The 20,465-nt window shown below is 44.0% G+C and overlaps 3 protein-coding genes across 3 annotated transcripts; all 3 read right to left on the bottom strand.

Annotated features, from left to right (window-relative positions):
- Positions 1-554: 554 nt before the first annotated feature.
- On the bottom strand, positions 555-2,718 carry LOC103701411 (BURP domain-containing protein 6-like). Its single transcript, XM_039130268.3, has 3 exons — positions 2,626-2,718; positions 2,322-2,427; positions 555-1,675 (listed from the first exon to the last, which is right to left on the bottom strand). The coding sequence occupies exons 1-3, from the start codon at positions 2,656-2,658 to the stop codon at positions 837-839; spliced, it is 978 nt and encodes a 325-aa protein (XP_038986196.3). The 5' UTR covers positions 2,659-2,718; the 3' UTR covers positions 555-836.
- A 2,706-nt stretch (positions 2,719-5,424) lies between these two features.
- On the bottom strand, positions 5,425-7,954 carry LOC103712986 (BURP domain-containing protein 6-like). The gene is made up of 3 exons (XM_008799761.5): positions 7,795-7,954; positions 7,588-7,693; positions 5,425-6,338 (listed from the first exon to the last, which is right to left on the bottom strand). Exons 1-3 carry the CDS (start codon positions 7,828-7,830, stop codon positions 5,638-5,640), a joined length of 843 nt encoding a protein of 280 aa, XP_008797983.1. The 5' UTR covers positions 7,831-7,954; the 3' UTR covers positions 5,425-5,637.
- An 8,634-nt stretch (positions 7,955-16,588) lies between these two features.
- LOC103701421 (indole-3-pyruvate monooxygenase YUCCA2-like) lies at positions 16,589-20,291 on the bottom strand. The gene is made up of 4 exons (XM_008783457.6): positions 19,177-20,291; positions 17,894-18,142; positions 17,671-17,793; positions 16,589-17,292 (listed from the first exon to the last, which is right to left on the bottom strand). The coding sequence occupies exons 1-4, from the start codon at positions 19,915-19,917 to the stop codon at positions 17,077-17,079; spliced, it is 1,329 nt and encodes a 442-aa protein (XP_008781679.1). The 5' UTR covers positions 19,918-20,291; the 3' UTR covers positions 16,589-17,076.
- Between the last annotated feature and the right edge of the window lie 174 nt (positions 20,292-20,465).

Here is a 20,465-nt window from a genome sequence, read left to right as displayed (position 1 = left end):
AACGAACTAAAAGAAGAAGAAGAGGGATAATCAAAGGAGAGTGATAGGCGAGAGGCTAGCATGCAATATGTTTGTCGGTTGCTCTCCCAAATTGTGTGACGCAGAGAGATAAGATAGGCTATTAGACACAAGTGCGAAATTTGTGGCAAAGGCCTGCCTTGTGAAGCTTGGAAAAGTGACTTTCATCCATTGCACCCCACTAACCAGGCGTGTTTAAGCAGTGTGCTGATTCAGAAAAAGTATAATAATATATAATCTGATCCGCTGAACTCATGCGGCAACCTCCTCTCAAAATTTGGCTTTCTGTTTTTTTTAAGAATAAAGAATACAGTAGTTATCTATGACCATTCATGTAACAATTCAAGACCTCGTCCCAAAAAAAAAAAGGTAGTTGGAAAGCCCTCGCAAAGCCCAGCAAGCTTCGAAAGCGTGGGCAAAGTTCATTTACGATCGGCAGAAGTTTATGCCAACGCGAGTCCGCCTCTGTCCAAATGCTAACGACTTGAGCTCCATCAAATAAATAAAAGCCATAAAAAAGAAGTTCACCCTTAACATACTTACAATGCAAATTCTACTTTTATTTATATAAGAGGCATACATATACATCACGATAGAAGGCACAGAAAGAGTTCGGCGCCTCGATATACAAAGAAAATTCTACTTCTATTTATACAACATGGATACTTTATACATCACCATAACATCTGATAGGCGCCACCGGACAACGGAAACTGGAAACTGTAGTAGGAATGTACGTAGGATAGGCTAGGCAAAGAAATCTTCTACAGAAGCTTTCTAGGGGCGATCGCACCTTCATCTCCGACGGCGAGATGCTTCTATTTGTTGCGGGACCAAACAATATCGTTCTGCGGTAGGAAGTGGCAGACCGGCACCGTCCCGGGCTTGACGTCGAGCACCTTGAAGGCAACGTGCTCGGGGTTGAATCCGGTGGTGTTGGTGTGGCACGTAGCCACCGCCTCCACCTTGGTCCCATCCTTCCCGACCAGCGACACCTTGTACGCCACTGCGCTCGTCTTGTGGCAGTAGAACACCGCGTATGCGTAATTCTCACCGTGGCAAACCACCAACTTGGAGCTAGGCAGCTCCTGCACGTCGGATATGGCGTAAACTTGTTTCGGTGTACCCTCCCTACCGACTGCCGTCGACAGGGCTCGGACGTTACGAGTCCCAAGGCTCGACGTGCTGAAATCCACCATGGACTCGACCGAGGTGGCGCAGTATTTGGTCTCTCCGTCAATCGCCGGCTCCTCGCACTCGTGAAGGGTCTTGTTCATGACCTTGGCTTCGATGGAGTTGGGCGCGATGGAGAGGCGGGAGAGGATCGCCGGGAGCTTCGCGGAGGAGAACGGGATGGAGTCGGCCGCTCGGCGTGGAAGAAGGGTAGCGCCGATGGTGGTCCGGATGAAGTGCAACGTCATCTTGGCACCCGGGTGCAAGTCCTCCTCCAGGAAGAAGAGGGTTACGGAGGGATCCTGGATTTGGCTCTTCGTGGCGGCGTAGTTGTAGAGGAAGGGGCCGGAGTAGTAGGGATTTACGTTGACGTTCACCGGCCTCCCATGGTAGCCGACACTCACGCTGGTGTCCTTGCCCGTAACGTTGACCCCTCCCTTCCCGACGTTCGCGGCTGTGCCCGACTTCTCATCAGCCACCACAGCTACAATTAAGTAGGAATTATTGTAATCATTCATGTTAGTACGCGACGATGCATGGGTAATCCATTATCAAATTATTTAAGTAAAAGAAGGGCACAGCCAGCAGGAATTGTTAAGGAGGCATGCAATCATGGTTGGATTATAATTCCAGAGCTTGAGCCAGCCTTGTTAATTTCAAGCAGAGCTCATGTTGTTTTTAGAATGGCTTAATTAGCTTGAGAAATTGCAGGGAGGTCGTGTTCCCACGAGATCTTCTACGTATATAATTTGAACTCCTCTCTTTATTATTAGGGAAATCTAGGCACAAGGTGATTAACTCATTTTCATGAAAATAATGAACTTTAAGTTGCTCTCAATTGTTAGACATCAGTTCGACTAGATAAGTAACGGATCAAACAAATAACTATAAAAAAGGGATTTCTTACTCATGAATAATAAATTTATTAGTTAATTATTATATCGAGCTCAAGCAATATTCCATGCACGGTGAGTTGAGCAGAGACTTCTTAGGCTCAGATCTGAGCTATCTTGAGATGAGATCTTAAAAGTCATTTAAGCTGAAAAGAAGCCGTCATCGAGGGCTTGTTGCCTTGCTCTACTGACAACCCTACTGTTAGAGATGTATGTGAGAGAGAGAGAGAGAGAGACCATGGAGCAAGAGGTCAGTGACGGCGCTTGGCATGGGAGTGTTGGGCAGCACTTTGTGCCAGTAGTCCTCGGCAGGCGAAGACGCATGGCTTGCTCCAAGTGCAAGCTGAAACAAAATACCTATTTGGGTCAGAGATAGATATATATATATATATATATATATATATATATATATATATATATATATATATATATATATATATATATATATATATATATATATATATATATATATATATATAACCTAAGAGCCCGCAATATGATAGACTTAAAAGAATCTGAAATTGGCTAATAATTTTCTCACCGCAAAGAGGAGGAGAGGCAGGAAAGGTCCCATGGATGCAAGAACCAGAGAGTTGGATATTCGGATCTTGAGGGGTTAGAACTCAGTTGCACAAAGCAACAATACAAACAAGTGTATTTATAGAAGATGGGCGGTGGGCTTAGGAGGACCCACATTGCCTCTACTGCTCCGTACAACTGAAACCAAAACAAATAAAAGTAGCTGTATCTATATTTATTTTATTTGACGAATGTACATGTAGATTAGGATATTATTTTGATGTAAAAAAATATATCCATATTTATTTTAAATAGAAACAGATACAACACAGATACTAAAATTATATATATAAATACGGATATAAATCAGATTTAATAAAATTTACGGTCATAGAATCAAAAATATTATTAAGTTGATGATAAATCAAGATAGTTTCATATTTATATTTATTTTTTTATAAATTTGAACATATGTTGAACATTTAAATTTTTCTTAGTACCATGATGGATTCGGATTCTGACACGAAAATGGGCACGGAAGTCACTGCCCAACTGCCCATCCTTCCACTATTAAATGTTGGTCGCACCTGTCACAGTGTTTTGGTTATCCGGTGCTGTCATTCGATGTACACCGCTGCTGCTAACGAGCATTATCGGTTCGCTCTCTCATTACTCTGCTCGAATGACCGAAAACGTGGTTACAATCTAATGGATCATAAAGTTTACATCGATCGATCAAATTAATGTCTTGGTCTCTGAAACTGGTATGCTGGCGGCTCTGCTATCTCGTGTCGTCAGCATCGTTCTAGGGTTGGACGTGGTAGGAGCTAACTGGCTGGTAGAGCCACGGGTTCATCATTTTCATAGTATGGTACGTTTAATGTTAATTGGCTCAGCATTTCTGAAAGAAGGAATAAGAAGATTTAATTGGGCTATGGAAGCGTGTGGAACGAGGCCGGAGCAAACTGGAAGAGGTTCGTCCCCAGACTGGAGTGTGATCACTTGCCACACTGAAGCTAGTCATGGGGGCGATACGAAGGCAATCAGTTTGAATCTATGTCCATTCGTGCGATCCGCATGGACTGACATTAGATTAGTTGCATGCAAGCATGATAAGAATTTTCTAAGTCTTTTAGAACGTCTTATCTGACTGATGCCATTCGCACCTTACATCATGGATTGCTTGGTGCGGGCCTCCTTGCATCCAAGATGGGTGAGCAGACATAGCTGAGCTGATCCAGGCCCATTCTCTGTTGTAAGATTCTGTTTGGCATTGTTATAAGTAGCAAAATTTTTATCTATAAATTTTAGACTGTTCAAAGTCCCCTAAGTAGAGCTTTTGATATATATATATTTTTTTAATTTTGTAACTAGAACTTAACATCCGTCAATGATGACCAGATGAAAAAATGCTTTTAGTATTAGAAAATATAATAAAGAACATTATATAGTGCTTCCAATTGTCCGATTGTTTGTATTATCGAAAACTATTATTATAAAATTATATAGTGCTTTCAATTGTCCGACTGTTTGTGTTACCGAAAATATTATTATTGTATTCCTAATTTATAAAGTATTATTTAACCCAAATAACATAATAGATAATAAATTTTAAATCTATTATAAAAATATAATAATATAATATTGTTGTACTAGTATTATATGATAAAAATAATATAATTATTATACTATAATAATATAATATTATATTAAAATATTATTATATTATATTATTATAATATTTAACTATCAATAGCTATTAGTTTATGGCATGTTAAGTAGAGCTTTTTTTCTACCAGACATTTTTCAAACTTTTGGAGAAGCTAAAAAGTTATTTCAAAATTTTTATCAAACACATCAAAATTATCCAAAAGAACTTCCAGCTTTCCAAGAAATATATTTTGGCCTTCCAAAAAGCAATGCCAAATGAGACCTATGGCTACTTAGATAGGCTCTAGTCCTGAATCATGAACCATGAATCATGTTGATAAGTGCAGGCATGAGGTTAGGTCAAGGTTGCACGTGCTCTACTTCCAATATGTGGGTCAAACTGCCTTCCTGCATGTCCTACCGTAGCACAAAATTGAAGAGATTCAGGTATCCGGACTTCAATTTTACAAAAGAAGGACTTTGAATTCAGTTGGATCAAATTTCTGTCACCTGTGAAATATACTCTGCTGTCTAGAGGAAGCTCTAGGACTTGGGATTGGTTCAATTAATCTTTCCTCTTTTTTCTTGTTATAATGCTTGTTGGAATCAAGACTCATGACTCTATTTTGGCTGTCCTGTTTCCTTCTTCTGAAGTGCAAATAAAACGGAAACATATAACAGATTGTCTGCATTTCTATTCAAAATCCTAATAGTGTCATGCAGAGGTAAGATGACAGCTCAAGTTATATTATAGTCCATTGATGGGTATTTTATTCTCACCTTGTCCGTTGCTATTGTGTCAGGCTCGGTACACTTGCTGTTTATGGGCCTTTTTGTGCATTAATTTGATTATTTGATCATATAGTCAAAAAATAAAATTCAGTGAGAAATAAATTTTACAGTATTTATTCCGTGATTAATAATAAAAACTTCTTCCTTCATTCTTAACTATGCTCCCTTTTCCTGCATGCATATATAGATGCTTGATTTTGCCGGTCCACTCTTCTAAGATTGTTAATTTGTTTAGGCCATGGCAATTTTGTGGCTGCCACTACCTTTTCCATATGTCTCTGGGTGTTGGGTACCAAGGATCCTATCCTCATCCTAAATTTTGGCAGACTTTCTTCCCATCCTGGTTCTCAAAATGAAAAAAACTCGGACAAGCACGAGATTTAACCGGAGAACAGAGTAGCTTATTTGGCTTAGATCGCCATAACATCAGGAAGGTGCCACTAAACAAGGACAGCGACCTCATTATTATAGCACACCAGACAAAAGCATGCAAGGATAATACTGGAATAGTGTAGGCTAGCCATGGATGTCCATCGCAGAAGCTTTGTGTAGGCCACCAAAGCTTCATCGACCCAAAGGACTGCCATGCCCTCTACTTGTTGGGTCCCCAGACGAGGTCGTTCTGGGGCAGGAAGTGGCAGACCGGAACAGTGCCGGGCTTCACCTTGAGCACCTCGAAGGCCTTCGGGCTGAGTGCTGCAGCATCGGCATGGCATGCGGCCACCGCCTCCACCTTCGTCCCGTCCTTCCCCACCATCGACACCGTGTATGCCCGAGCGTCGGTGGTGTGGCAGAGGAACACGGCATACGCATAGCTCTCGGCATGGCAGGCCACCAGAGTAGGCCCGGCCACCTTCTGTACGCTGGCGATGGTGTACTGCTGCTTCGGCGTGCTCTTCTTCTCCACCGTCGTTGACAGGGCCCGGACATCTTGAGTCCCGAGGCTCGACGTGCTGAATTCCACCATGGACTCGAGCGAGGTGGCGCAGCGCTTGGTCTCCCCGTCGATGGCCTGCTCCTCGCACTCTTGGAGGGTCTTCTTCATCGCCTGGGCTTTCTCGGAGTTGGGGTCGATGGAGAGGCGGGCAAGGACCGCCGGGAGCTTGGCGGAGGAGAAAGGGATGGAGTCAGCTGCTTTGCGAGGAAGAAAGTTGGCGGCCGAGGTGGTTCGGGTGAAGTGCAACGTCATCCTGGCTCCGGGGCGCAAGTCCTTCTCTATGAAGAAGAGGGCAGCGGCAGGGTCATCTTGGACTTGGGGCTCCGCAGCAGCGTTCTTTTCATTAGCTATCACATCTGCATGCAGTTAGTACGTAGAAATTGTTAATTAAGTGTACATTTGGAGCAAAATTTGAGCTTAGCTAAACTAGATTTCAGGCTTTCAGCTGAGCTTAAGCTGCTCGTGAACGACTAGATTAGATGGTCGGACAAGAGTATGAGGTACCCAGAATTTTTTTCTTCTTCTTTTTAAAGGGGAGATTAATTTCTATTACCTGGCCTGACTTTTAATTTAGCCAAAAAAGGACTTCTAATTTAACCAAAATTTTATGGTCCATGGTCATTTAATTTCGAGTCGCTGCCCATGTATAAAGCAAGAAAGAAAGAACATAGACCAAACAGGTAAGAGCGTCTCTAAAATATACGCAACTGGAACTAAAAATTAAATGAAACATAACCTGCCCCACAGATTAAATTAATGACACGTATGTTTTGTTTTTAGCAAGAATAAATATTGGAGAAACTTGTTATTTCTGTTCAGCAAATATGGTTCGATTGGTCTTTCTCCATAATGAAAGCAGAGTGGCGATTGGGATGTTCGTGATATGTTGGTTTTTGGGGTTGCAGAAAGTGCAGGCTCTTCAACCATGCACCATTTTGATAGTGAAGCAGATATGCTCCTGAACTCTATTCTCTTTTTGCTCAAGGACTGGACTTATCAATGCTTGGATGCTGTTAAGTTGAAGATTGAGCCTCTTTAAAATATGGTTGGTATTGTTTCACACTTCCTAATCAGTCCTATCTCCCCTGTTTCTTTTCTTATCTCTTTTTCTTCTCTCGTCTCCTTTTGTCTAGTATCTGTCTTTTGTGCGTATGTGATGTTTTGCTGCTGTACTTTCATGTACTTAATGAAAGGGATTATGCTGGGATAATCCATTGCCCTTCTCTCTAGATATGTGATTCTAATCAATATCAACCATTATAAGATACCAGTTTAAGGGCTGTCATAATATGTACTAGTTGTTTAAGCGCTTCCTTTATATTTCTGTCCTAGGAAAATCGTTAATAAACACTCCATAATTGTTAGATTGGTAGAGATATGAAAAAACTAGCTACGACATAATAAACTTTTGCTAACTGATAAATAAAATTGAGTTTTATAAAAATAAATATAAAGGAGTTAGTCAGGTTAGGCTTCAGTTAGACATTTCTTCATCTCAGCTGAAATTATTTTGAGCCACGATCTTAGTTTCATTAGTTCATTAATGAGGCTCTTGTCATCAATGGCAATCCTACTATGATGAGTAGAATTATGAGAGATCGAGACCAGGACGTAGCACGTCGCGGATGGCACTTGGCATGGGAGTGCTGGGAAAGACTACGTTCCAGTAGAGATCTGCGGGCAAAGCAGCATGACATGCTCCAACTGCAAGCTGAAACAAAATTTTGTTCCCTGGATTAGAACACCATGGATAAAGTAAGAAATAGATAACAAGGGAACGGATAGCTACGAAACCAAAGCTGCTACGCTCACCAAAAAGAAAGAAAGAAAAACTAGGAGGCGAGCCATGCATGTATCGATGAGGAAACCAAGAGTAGTTGAACACTAAAGCTGAGAAGGTAGAGAAGGCTGGTGCACATGAAACGGCAGTTTTGGCAAGGATTTATGGAGGAGATCCAACTATCCAAGGGCATGGAGGAGATCCAATTACACTGCTGAGATCCAATTATTCTGCTGCCCGACTGCCCTTGCTCCCACAGTTGCTGCCGCTTCTGGATAGCATGGAGCGTTACGTGGCGAGCATTGTATGGCCCGAGATCCAATTATTCTGCTGCCCGGCTGCCCTTGCCGGCCCCCACAATCGCTGCTGGTTGTGGATAGCGTTTAGTGTTAGGTGGCTTGGGTTATCACATGGATATCTTCTTCTTCCCCATGCCACGTCTATTTCCTGAACGAGCAGTGTCGGCATAACACACGATCTCTCTCACGTACAAAGTTAGTGTCAAGTTTGGTACATATATTTTTGATCCTTTCCTCATCAATTTTTGGGGTAAATTGGTTACTCAGCACGGTAACAAAGTTCAACTGTGTGGAGATTGCAAGCTCGATCGAATTCTCTCCATCTAATTATTTATTCGAGTCGAGATCCTAAATAGTGTTCGGGTTGTATACTCACGCAAAAGAATCATGCACCTTCTTTCTGGCATAAAATATTGATTCAATGTTAATGATGTTGTAAAAGAAGTTCAATTAATTATTCTTTCTCACGAGAGATACAACTTGAGCCCTTCTAAACACGTGCACCACCAAAGCCAGTGCTGCTTGAATGGGCGACATGTTGCCCATTTCAAAGTTAAACTTGCCTATCTCGAGGATGGACTGATGGCATGCCGACCTTGTTATTGATTCTCTTCCCTATCAACTATAGCTAAAGTGTTGATCTTTTGGTGCCAACTAAAATGGTGACAATGAGAGGGTAGCAGTCAGCTGTGCAACCTTTTTGTTAATTTGAATTTTCTTTACTGCATGACCGCTCCTCATGAAACTATAGGCAACCATATTTTAACGTCAATTGGGACAAGCCCCGTGAGCTAGAGTGCAAGTCTTTGTTTTCTGGAACAAGAATGGCGTGTCTTAGCTTTAATCATGAGGCACTGATTCTATCAACCATGACTTGGTAGGGTTAGGTTCTTTAAATGACCAGGCAATTGGGCTCCACCAAATTTGTATTCATTCCTGCAATCAGTTGAGCAACAAAGTAACCCATATTATCTTTGCAAGAGAGCAAATTCTGTTCTCAGACCGGACGGATGGACCGCTTCATACACCTGACTTCAACGCAACGTAGTAAATTTTTTATTGAACCCTAACCCCTTAAAAAGAATAATTTGAGAGACCACCATCCCAAAGTTTTGTTGCTTCATGCTAATGATAAATATCAATAATTTACAAATTGAAAGCTCATTGATCCTTCTCATACTTATTACAGAGGTATAAAATCTGATTAAACTATCCATCTGTTGACCACTTAATATATTGACTAGGGTTCTAGACTGTATGAATTTTAGTCTGTAAGAAGCATAGAAATTATCAATCACATCCGGTAATTGGATCGTCGGTATTGGACTCCCACTGTCTAGCTAGGATTTAATTAAATTCGGCCAACCATATTTAAAGTCGGATATAGTCAATCTTATTAGAACAATAAAGATCTGATGTTAATAATTCAAGTCGTTGGATATGATCTATTATTTCCAGCTGATTTGGCATATATATTGATAGGTCAAAAGATATATATGGAAAACTTGACACTAAACTTGATTATTTTATGGGCTTGGAGCATTCAACTTGCCTCCGGAATCCATCCTAAATCTGGCCTGTGTTATATGGGTATTTGTTGAGTTCTCTCTCGGCTCAAATTTTATATTTTATAATCTACTGTTTTCTAGCCTCGGAAGCTCCGAATCAAGCCCATCTGGGCAGAGTAGGCCAAGTAGCCAAATGCAACAACTGGGCTAAAAACAGGGCAACTCTCATCTGGGCTTTAGCTGTTGCAACTATCCATCCTTGAGAACAGCAATGTAAACGGGCTGGCCCATAGCTGTTTCAGAATGTAGCCGGGTTTTTGGCCCATATAAAATATCCTTGATCAAGAAGCAAGAATGACCGACTACCAGGAGTCATAGCAAGTTGCAGCCAGTATACACATCTAGCTCCCACCTAGTCAACTGTTGCACTCTTCATCCTTGACTTGCCCCACCACCGTGGATGCCGACCGACCTTTCCCATAGAAGCAGGAGAATCGTAGTTTTTCCTTCATTTGATCATAAACAGGTCTTATAGGTTATACTGATAACAGTTTGGATCCTGAATACCTAATCCAAACTATAAAACCGCACCGACGACTTGGCCGGCTTTTGCCGAGCCATTCAGGGTCGTATTGGAGTCCCTAAGAATCAAGTTAATAAAGCATGCTTGGAGTTCCCACTGGCTGTTTTACAAGCAACCGTACTCCAGGCTACAAACGATTTATAAAGAGACAAGGTTACAAATGATTGTCTACTGTCTTTCTCTGAAAATTGTCAATGTCTATATGCGACATTTAAGACCAAGAATTTTGCATCTAAGCTTATAATACCACTGCCCCACCTAACAAAACAATCCAGGTCAAAACAGCATCGATGCGCCTTAGAAGTTGGAACATTTTTTTTTTTTTTTGTGTGGTTAAAAAACAGTATTCATATAGCTCTTACACGAGTACAGCCTGTCAAGTTAGAAACTATAAAATGATACAAAGGAGAGGAAATTCCTGAGGCACTATGCAAAAAAACTCTCTAGTGTGCCAAGCAACATAGGAGGCGACTCAGTCTGCGACTCTGCTCGTCTTCCGATACACATATGCTGCTTGGAAGGAAGCCAACCTTCTAACCAGTCTATAAATCTTAAGAATAAGTGAATAACCATCTCCATATCGACCAACTCCCCTTATCCAATCGATCACCGTAGAAGAATCCCCCTCGAGGTATATCATGTCTACATCAAGTACCCTCCTATGCTTCCCAAAGCTCTGTCTCAATGATAGTCAAGCCGGGGGATCACCGACCTCCTACCCCAATCAGTTTGCACTTTGCCGTGGTGGTCTCTGATTACAAATTCCACTCCTCCATATGCTCCATCCGCCGACATGCTGTCATCGAAGTTAACTTTGAGATGACCGAGGGGTGGGGGCACCCAAGAGAAAAGGGTAAATCTGAGCGCTAAAATAGCGGAGCGGGTGTCCTACATGTTCCAAGCCATCCCAGAGGAACTTAACGCAACTGTTGTGGTGACCTCAACAGCATGGCGAAAGGCCGTGTCCACCACTGTCTTCGGAGCCAACCCACTATCCTTGAAGAGACGGGCATTCCTATCCAACCATATATGGTAGGCTAGGTATGCCCCCATGGTACCCTCCTCGGAACACATTAGGATCCGCCCAAGGACAAGGCCCACAATGCCTATATGCTATGGGCCAGATACTACAAGGCCCAGGCCTGCTCCAACGAATCGTCCGGCGATGGGTCCACCCAGTCTTCCCCGGTCCCGACCTACCCGAGCCGCCCACCCACCGGCTGGGTTGACCTAGGACAAAGCATCCGCGAGCAAAACGACCCCTGCATCACTGTTCGCTCGTTCGATTTCAGAACCCTGGTGGGGCCTGGCGACCCACATGGTTTCCTTCCGGTCCGGGCGGTGATTCACCATTATGGATCGAAAGCAACGGGAGTGGCATCGCCACTGAAACATTTCCACGAGCCCCTGAGATTCCGGAGAGTTGGAAGTGATGACATCCCCCCGAGGAGGAGAAGTCATCCCTCCCCTTCTGAAAAGTCCCGTGTCTTCCAATCCTGGAGAAGCAAATCCAGGCACCAAGATTCGTCCTCGACCACCATCCGAGATCCAACGCTAGCTTTTCGGGATTCCAGCAAGGGCCGGCATTGGCACACGGCCCCCATGTGTGAGCTTGCAGCTGGAGCAGCCCACATGCATGGCAAGAAGAAGAACACCTTTTGTGGATGATCTTTGGGATCCCGGGTGGTCAATGGAGCTCCCATGTCCAAAGATTCCATTCCCTCTTATTGATGGCTGTGGAATACAGGCTGGGAGTGGGAGTGGCAGTGGCTGAGAGAGGAAGAGCAATACTGAAGTGAAGCCATCATAATAGCTGGGGTACCTGGTCATGTGGGCAGAGGCAAGCATGCTGTCCTCCAAGACTACAGCCGGGTGCAACTTGGAAGCAACTGGAGGGACTGTTGGTGTTGGAAAGCTATGCGTCGCCACCTTTGCCATGGAGAGTGAAAGCCAAATGGCCAGTGGATTCGAATGAATGAGCCCCATCATTAGTGCAGATCTCCAACATTGTACTACTGTCTCGATCGACTGGAAGAATGAGATCCTGGAAAATGGAATATACTAAAAGGTTTCAATCCAATACCGTATCAGATTGGAGGCTTTTGGATACCATTGTTTCGGGACGAGGACAATGTGGCACCCGGCACTTTTCACTCGATTACCAAACAAAACAATCATGTGGCGGTTGAAGAGGAACTAAATATCAGCGTAGTGCTGCGTGGCCCAACTCTCGTACCTGGTGCCACTTGTCATGCTGGCGGGTTATAAAAGGTCTTTGGCACGAGGGTCCGACCTCATGGCACAGTTCCTCCTCGGGGAAGGAAATGGCAGGGCCACAAGTGGGCCTCTAAAGTTGGCTCTAGAGCTCATGGTTGAAGTTAGAGCTGGTCCTTCACTTGGCAGGTTTAGTCAAGCCGAGTCTCCTTTCGGTTGGGCGAGCAGGCAGCTCAAGAAAGAAGGCTTATTGGAAGTCAAGTCTTCATTTGAGAGCACAGCATGACGCAAGGGTCTTCACTTCATGCATGACTCAGGAGTGGAGTTGTTTAGTACAGGTTGGATAAGGATTTACTCGTCCTAATCGCATGCGTCGTGAGAGCCGCGTCACTCATATATATTATATATAGACTTTGCAAATCAGGATCCGGTTTGTGTCTATGTCGATTCTGTCAGGCTCCTACCGAGATCAAATTTTACAGAATCTAGCCTACAATACCGGTATCATTTTATTTTACCGTTTCTTTTATAATTGGAAGTTCTTTGTGTTGCTTGACCTGACATCCTACCGTTTGACTTGAGAAATCAGGCCCGTCTCTCAACGATATATATATATATATATATCATTTAGATTCTAGAACGGGCCCGTGGACCAGGTCATAATGATTTCTAAACCTATTGTGTGATTTTCTCTAGTGGGACAAGAATGCAGATCAGCCGGTGTGAAGCTCACTAAAAGTAGAGCTAGAGCCTTTACAGTGAAATAATATTACAAATTCATTAAAAATGGAGGCATTTACGTCCATTTTATGATCTTATTTAGAAAGTTGGAGTACCGAAAAGGCTAGAGTCTTCATATGGTTGGCTCTGAAAAAATAGATTACATGCCGAAGAATATTAGCAAGGAAGTTGGGTAGTAATTAAGCACAGGATGCCCATAGCATGGAGCACAAAACGGAGAATACAAATCATTTATTCCTCAAATATCTCTTTACTTCCTTAAAATCTATCTCAAATTAAGAGGATGGTCAGCTAGCCTTCAATCTCTTTGGTGATCTTAGAGAATTAAGAAAATTCTAGCTCTCAACCAGAAGAGCTTGGGATCAGCTAATGATTGCATTTTGTTGGAAGATTTCCGCACTTCTAGGCTTTGAAAAATATCGACCAAGTCAAGTGGCGGGATATATGGCCGGCCACAAGAAGCTCATATCCACTCTCTCGCTACTGACGTTATCTCCTTAATTAATCATCCTATTGTACTTTTTATACGTACCTAGTACATAATCTTTATCATTAATAAATTTTGGGGGAAGTGTTTCTTCACATCTACCATTACTTCTCCAAAAAAAAAAAAAAGATTTTCTCTAGTAGTCCAGTCCTAGTTTGATCACGTCTGGAGGACACTTGAACTGACCCAGCTAGTTCAGCAAACTCGATAGGCCAATAATCATCTAGGTGTGGCGTGGGGGTCAGACACCATTGAGGGTTGGGTAGGAGGAAAGGTTACCTTGTTGGGTCGAGGTAGATCGAGGGAAACCCCTCTTCTTATCCTAAGTTCGTCCAATGAAATTTACATATTAATAACCTAGAGTCTACATGGATGCCATCAACTCTGTATCGGATCTGCTATAAGATTGAATGTTTAAATTTAAAAAACGTGACAAAAGATTGAAAACTAATGAAAAAAAAATACCAACAAAGTAAAAGAAAAATATGTATTATTAATGTGCTAAATGCAAATATACAAAATGTCATAACTCAAAACTTCATCCAAAAATGTTTCTTGGAAGGTATTTAATTTTTAGGTTTCTTAGTCGTATAATAAGTACCCAAAATCTCCTAGCATTAGCGAATAACCAATGTGGGACTAAACATATGCTCGCACGGATCCTCATACAAAAGGCATGATAGCAGTAACCAACAATGATAGCAACCATAAATAACATAAGATTATCAATAATACAATTGTTCATGATCAAGGAGCAAGGAATAGAGCCTAAAGTTCGTGACCTCATGCAAAAATTCTCAAAGCATCAGGAGGCCAACCAAAACTTTGTGACAGCATAATATAAAACATCGTGATCATGTAAGGGGGCCCAAAATGATGTTTAAAGCGGGCAAGAGCCCATGACCTATCCATCTCCACCTAAGTGAGCTCTGGCCCGACCACCAGGGGTTGGTGACACCCCCAAAATGGGAAAGCCGAAGCCAAAAGTGGCCCAAGGATCTACCACTGGATGCGGACACATGTCCCTCATCCGGAGTCGGACCCCCAAAAGATCCAAGCCAATTCCAGTGGAGGGGAGAAAGCCATGGAGACTCCGAAAGCTTGGCTTGCTTTCTTCAGCAAATCAAGTAGATAGCCGTTGGGCTTGGTTTTTGTCGCCAGATAGTGACTGATATAGTGAAAGACCGGGGAGGGAGAGAAAAAGGCCAAGCGTAAGATCCAGGACAACCGAGTGCAAATCAATGGGCGGCAGGGCTTCATCATTGGGAAGATCCTGGATTCCTTCGAGATTCCTCCATCTCCGGGGAAGGGGGAATAAGATGGGAAACAGCTAAAGTGGCTAAAGACAATAATAGATGAAAGTGGCTACTCTCCTTTCTTTCTTCCTTGGTTGCGATGAGAGCACGAGTTAGAAGAGAGAGACCGCCCGATCTCTCAATCAGGGCAACCAAGGATGCCACGAATAATTGCACTGGTCGGGCCCCGTGGGCTTCCACAGGCATCGCTAAACTTTAGGCCTCGGTCATACCTTGAACTATTGTTATAATAGTTGAACAGGGAAAGCAAGGAATGTGGGAAGTGATGGGCAATGATAAGCGGTGAGAGTGACTGGGAGTGGAGAGAAACTTCCAAACACTCTTTTCCTTATCAGAGGAGATCAAGAAAGAAGACAAGCCGCCTCATGATTCCACGCATTAGAAAAAGGATGGAGGACATTATGATTCCACCCGGCCATTTAAAAAAGATGGAGGTTATTGGGCTAAACTTTTGGCTTAATGCAGCCACATGTGCGCACTCTCGAGTCATTGCATGGCTTAGTGTGTGTTACGTGGCTGTCAGGGCTATTTTGCCGCTGTTCGCGGAGATACTTTGTTGCTAATTAATGGGTAATAATGGGGTTCTATAGCAAACTTGTAGCTGCTTGATGATCTTCTCTCCATGTGGAGGTGAAGATGGAAACGTTAGGTTACGATGCAAGAAGGCCCTTAGATGGATTCCCCTATGTGGTCATTCCTTCCTATATATCTGTTAATTCCTATGCATTATGTTCCTAGGTTTGTCCTATGTACGAATAGCTTCCACGAGGGTCACAGGATCAACAAAGTTGTGTTAACGTAGACAACCTGACGGGCCCATTGGACCACTCATGGACCCAATTGACAACGTGATCCCACCCAAACTGAGTCAGGTAACCCAATTCATGGTGTAGTGGACGCATGTGCATAAACATCAAGCCAAGGGTGACATATCATGTACTTTGGGACCGCCACTCGCAACTTGACCATGCCAGCTTCTTTCCTCAATCATTCAGCTTCCTGTGCTCACGCGGTATTAATTGATTCCATGGCGGATGCAGCAGGTCAAGATACGTCTCTCTCTTTTTCTCTCTCAAAACTAATTAATAAAGAAAAAACATGACGAAAAAAATATGAAACCAAGATTAAATTTTCAAACCTAGCTCTCTCTCTCCATCTCCAAGACTCCAACTCCAAGTATGGGACTGACTATTCCTGTCTCAAACTCCGGCATGGAAGAGTCCAAAGTGTCGTTTGGTAGAGAATACAACACCCACCTCGCGCACACAAAACTTCGGAAAGGTGGCACATGGCGGGCAACAGTCCTTTTCCTTTTTCCAGGCTTGTCTCCTTGCCTTCCTCGCCACCGAAGAAAGTGCTTCTAGGAACGAGGAATCGAGAGGCTTTCAATGGAGCAGGCAACTCATCGGCATGGAGAGAGAGAGTTGCAAGTGTGTATGCATGTAGTCATTGAAATTGACCATTTGAGCTATAATCTTATCGTTTGAATTGATTCAAAGGTGGGCTATAGATCCTTCTATCATCCTCGAGGAGAGTAGTGGCGGTCCTTAGTGGCGGATATGGACAAGAGACTGATTTGGAATTGATAAGGATGTCATGAATTCCACCGGATATGCCTTGTTAGCAAGTGCCAAATATTAATTTGTCATCGGAGCATTGTTCCATTCCAATTTATCTCTTAGACTAAAAGCAGCATTATCAAATGGTCAATGTCAAATGGAGAAAATGTATCACATGACCCTTTCAATAAGAAATGAGAAGAAGACAACAAAATGGAGAGAGGGCAAGGAAGAGATCAAACTTGTGCTCGCTCCTCGCCCTCACCCCCACACCTAACTTGGTGCATCACCACTTAGAAAACGAACAAATTTGAGATAACTCTCGCTTTGATAGATAGTGTGTCAAACCCCAGCCACAAGCACGCCCCACCTCTCTCTCTCTCTCTCTCTCTCTCTCTACGTCAGTCAATCCAATTAGGAAAATGGCAATATACAGCATATACAAATTACTAGTAAAAAAGCCAAACCCCACTCACTCCCATTCTGCAGCTAGCCAGCTTGCTTGTCTCATCATCAGAGATGAGACACTATGTCTCCAAGGTGATTTGATGGGGAAAAAGGAAATGGCGCCCAGTGTTCTCCTTCAATCTATAAGACTCTCCTGCCGTCACTTCGGTTCCGAGGGGCGATGGAAAGCCATGAGCTGCTTAGCCTCTGTTTTCCACCTTTGTTCAACGTCTTGAGCAATCCTCATTGCGTCCATTGACGCCCCAAGAATTCCACGTTTTGTGAACCCCACAGCATACAGCCCACGTTCCCCTTTCCATCCATTAGGAAAGGGCCTCCTCGGTAGCCCATCCTTCTCCGAGAAGAACTCCCTCTCCTGCCGAACCAAACCAATATCCCAAGTGAGCAGATATACAGTAGAAACTTATAGCAGGTTCATCAGCACAAGCCTACTGATTTTAACCGACCGAACCAAACTAATTAGGCCAGTATACGAGATAAAACAGCAATACTGAATTTGATAAAAGAAACAGCCATAGAAATTTTGATCAATAGAACAGTGAATATCAACTGCGGCACAGGTATATCAATCACACTGTAAGTTAAAAAGCACCAAAGTCTTGATCTAAAAATATTTTTTAAAGGGCAATTAGCCTTCGGTATCCTCATGATAAACTAAATCTTAAATCCTTCCTTTTATAAAGAAAGGGGTAACCCAGGCCGATAAAATGCAGCAGGACGTTGTGATGTATACCTTTAACCAAGATGGCACATTGCTCTTGTAGCCGGTGGCTAAGACGACAGCATCGAACTCCGACGATCTCCCATCTACAAATTCCACTCCATGTCCTGTGAATCTCTTTATCGCAGGGCAGACCTGTGGTGCAAGAAAGAGAAGTCCCGGCAATCGTGAGCAAAAGCCAATGATGTAATTGGAGGGGAGGGATCAGGAACCCATGAGAGGCATTGCTATGGACCTTGACATCTCCGGATTTGATCTTCCCGAGGGTGCCGACGTCGAGGACGGGAGTCTTGCCGGAGAGCGACTTGAGTTCGAGGGGTCCAACCTGGGGCCGCTCAAGACCGAAGCGAGCTGTGTTGCCGAGCATGAGGCGGGCGACGAGCAGGAGCAAGCGATCCACCATCTGCACTGGGAACCACTTGAGAAGCCGCATGGACAACCCGAAGGTGGAGCCGCCGAGCATCTCCCGAGGGAGAACGTGCACCTGGCGGCAATAAAATAACGGGAAAGAGATCAAAAAAGGGGCATGGAGATGAGATCGAATGAGCTGTCGAAGGATATATATGATGGACAGATCAGAGTTGGGGCATGAACTGGACCCTGACCTCAACCTCTGGCCTGGTCATATTGCTAGCAGTAGCACATCTTTGGGATGCAACTTTGGTGCAGCCTACTCATGCCCTTATCTCCAACACATTCTTTATGATACCCAGTATGATGGCTTGAAATTTGTTCTTCTTATTTATTAGGATTTGAAATGACAAAGGTTGCTTTGCTTGTGGCAATGGGGGCCCATGCATTTGTGCATATATGTTTCATGATATTTTGTACAGCTTTTGCATCAACTTTCGGAAAGAAAAAGATGAGAGCAGATAGAGTGGTTTCTGATCGAGGAATAGTGCTCCTCGCGGGGAATGAGTCCCAAGAAAGGGAAGGTCGACTGGAATTTGTGGCTTGGAAATGAATGGTAGTGGACATTTTCACAAGAAAAAGACAACTTCCATGGCGAATCTATCTTTCCTCGCATGCCAAAACCTTGCTTTCTCCCTTAAATTTTAAAATACTGCGTTTCAAGTTTAAATACAAGGGGAAGTGCAACACGTGAGCCGACCTATCGTTTTGCTTTGCTCCTAACGAGTGGTCATGGCACTAGCACTAAAAACAGCAATCACAACTATAACACCATGATGATTTTTTAAACAAATGACACTAATCAGGTACCAAAAGCAAATCCAGTTAGTTACCTACGCCCGAAAGAAATAAAAAGAAAGCAATTAGGACCCAAAGAAAATTTTGTTTGACTAGTATCGAAGAATAACAATAGAGGGCTCTTCTCATGGTTCCGAAAATGACATGCAATGAAAGCTACATCCGACTTCCACTAGGAGAATGCACTTTTGAATGATTTGCGGATAAAACCGCATTGCGTTTCTAATCATTTTTGTCTAAATGTGTGAAAGAAAGAGGAAGAAAAAGTGTATTAATTGATGTATATCGATGCAGAGAAGAAGAGCTCACCGTATCTCTTACGACGATGGAAGGGTAGGCATTGTGATTGCAGAGGTCCAAGCAGACCTCCATCCCCGAGTTGCCGCACCCGACGACGAGCACCCTCTTCCCCCGGAACACGTCGCCACTTCTGTACATGCTTGTGTGCATGATGGACCCCTTAAACTCCCGCACGCCGTCAATCTCCGGCAGGACGGCTTCTGCATTCTCCCCGGTGGCAACCACCAGCCACCGGCACACGTACTCCGTCCTCTCCTCCTTGTTGTTGGTCGCCGCCGTCCTCACCCTCCAAAACCCGAGCACGGCGTCGTACTCGGCGCTGACCACCGTCTCATTGAAGGCCGGCCGGATGTCGAATCGCTTCGCGTAGTCCTCGAGGTAGGCGATGAACTGCTGCTTGGTGGGGTACGTCGGGAACCACCTGGGGAACGGCATCAGCGGGAGCTCGCAGAACTGCTTGGGGAGGTGGAGGCGGAGGCGGTCGTACGACTTGAGCTGCCACAGGGAGGCGATGCAGTTGGCGCGCTCCAGGATCAGGCTGGGGACTCCCTTCTCTTTGAGGCAGGCGGCCACGGCCAGCCCGGACGGCCCGGCGCCGACGATGATGGGAACCGGGACCCAGACGCACCTCTCGACCTTGGCGGCGGCGGCGGGCTTCATCGTCACGCAGTAAGAGTCGCCCGCGGAGTAGTATTGGTAGAACAAGGGGTCATGGACTCGCTTGCCTTCTGCCTCCCTCCAGCAGTCCATGAAGAAATATCAATTTCGAGTACCTCCTAATCTCTTTAGAATGGAGCACTAGTAGTTGCAGCAGTATTAATCGGGAGGGTGGATAAGGAAGAGGGAAGAGATCCCGAAATCATTGCCTTTCTTCTTCTTTTTTTTAATGTTCTCTTTGGTCTCCTGGTTGACACTTATCCACAAGTGGATTAGGCTGGTACGAGAGAAGCATGGAAGTTCTCCTAGTTTTGCGGGAAACGGGAGGGGAATAGAAAGCCTTATCCTTTTGGGTGATTTCCGGCGGAGGAGGAAGCGGAGAGGGGGGCGAGCCAAGCCCCAAGGGTGGGGGAAAGTGAGGGAAAGCGCGGGGGCAACCGAGAGTGAGTGAGTACTGGGATTGGGTTAGTTATATTATTCCTCCTGCTAGCTTTATACACATGGGTACTAAGTGGAGTTGTAGGTGTGACATCTATTATTCTTCTTCTTATTATTATTATATGATGAATAAAATCGAGCATACGCGGGAACCATTCCTTTAAAGTTTTTTTTGTTGCCGGACAGAGAGAGAAAGAGAGTTC

Source organism: Phoenix dactylifera, chromosome 12 (genome assembly GCF_051530095.1).
Source record: "Phoenix dactylifera cultivar Ajwa chromosome 12, Ajwa_hap1_PhDact_Kaust_v1.1, whole genome shotgun sequence".
In the NCBI taxonomy this organism is placed as follows: Eukaryota; Viridiplantae; Streptophyta; class Magnoliopsida; order Arecales; family Arecaceae; genus Phoenix; species Phoenix dactylifera.
Note: the sequence above shows the minus strand (reverse complement) of the source record. Positions and strands in the feature narration are given on the sequence as shown.

Bases quoted from the DNA above. Each gene is read 5' to 3' on its own strand.
- LOC103701411 (XM_039130268.3), bottom strand. From the start codon at position 2,658: ATGGGACCTTTCCTGCCTCTCCTCCTCTTTGCG. The intron at 2,428-2,625 runs GTGAGAAAATTA...ATTTTGTTTCAG, and splicing joins TGCCTCTCCTCCTCTTTGCG to CTTGCACTTGGAGCAAGCCA. The intron at 1,676-2,321 runs GTCTCTCTCTCT...ACTTAATTGTAG, and splicing joins CACTGACCTCTTGCTCCATG to CTGTGGTGGCTGATGAGAAG.
- LOC103712986 (XM_008799761.5), bottom strand. From the start codon at position 7,830: ATGGCTCGCCTCCTAGTTTTTCTTTCTTTCTTTTTG. The intron at 7,694-7,794 runs GTGAGCGTAGCA...ATTTTGTTTCAG, and splicing joins TTTTTCTTTCTTTCTTTTTG to CTTGCAGTTGGAGCATGTCA. The intron at 6,339-7,587 runs GTCTCGATCTCT...AACTGCATGCAG, and splicing joins CCGCGACGTGCTACGTCCTG to ATGTGATAGCTAATGAAAAG.
- LOC103701421 (XM_008783457.6), bottom strand. From the start codon at position 19,917: ATGGACTGCTGGAGGGAGGCAGAAGGCAAGCGAGTCCATGACCCCTTG. The intron at 17,794-17,893 runs GTCCATAGCAAT...CTTGCACCACAG, and splicing joins TCAAATCCGGAGATGTCAAG to GTCTGCCCTGCGATAAAGAG. The intron at 17,293-17,670 runs GTATACATCACA...TTGGTTCGGCAG, and splicing joins ATGTGCCATCTTGGTTAAAG to GAGAGGGAGTTCTTCTCGGA.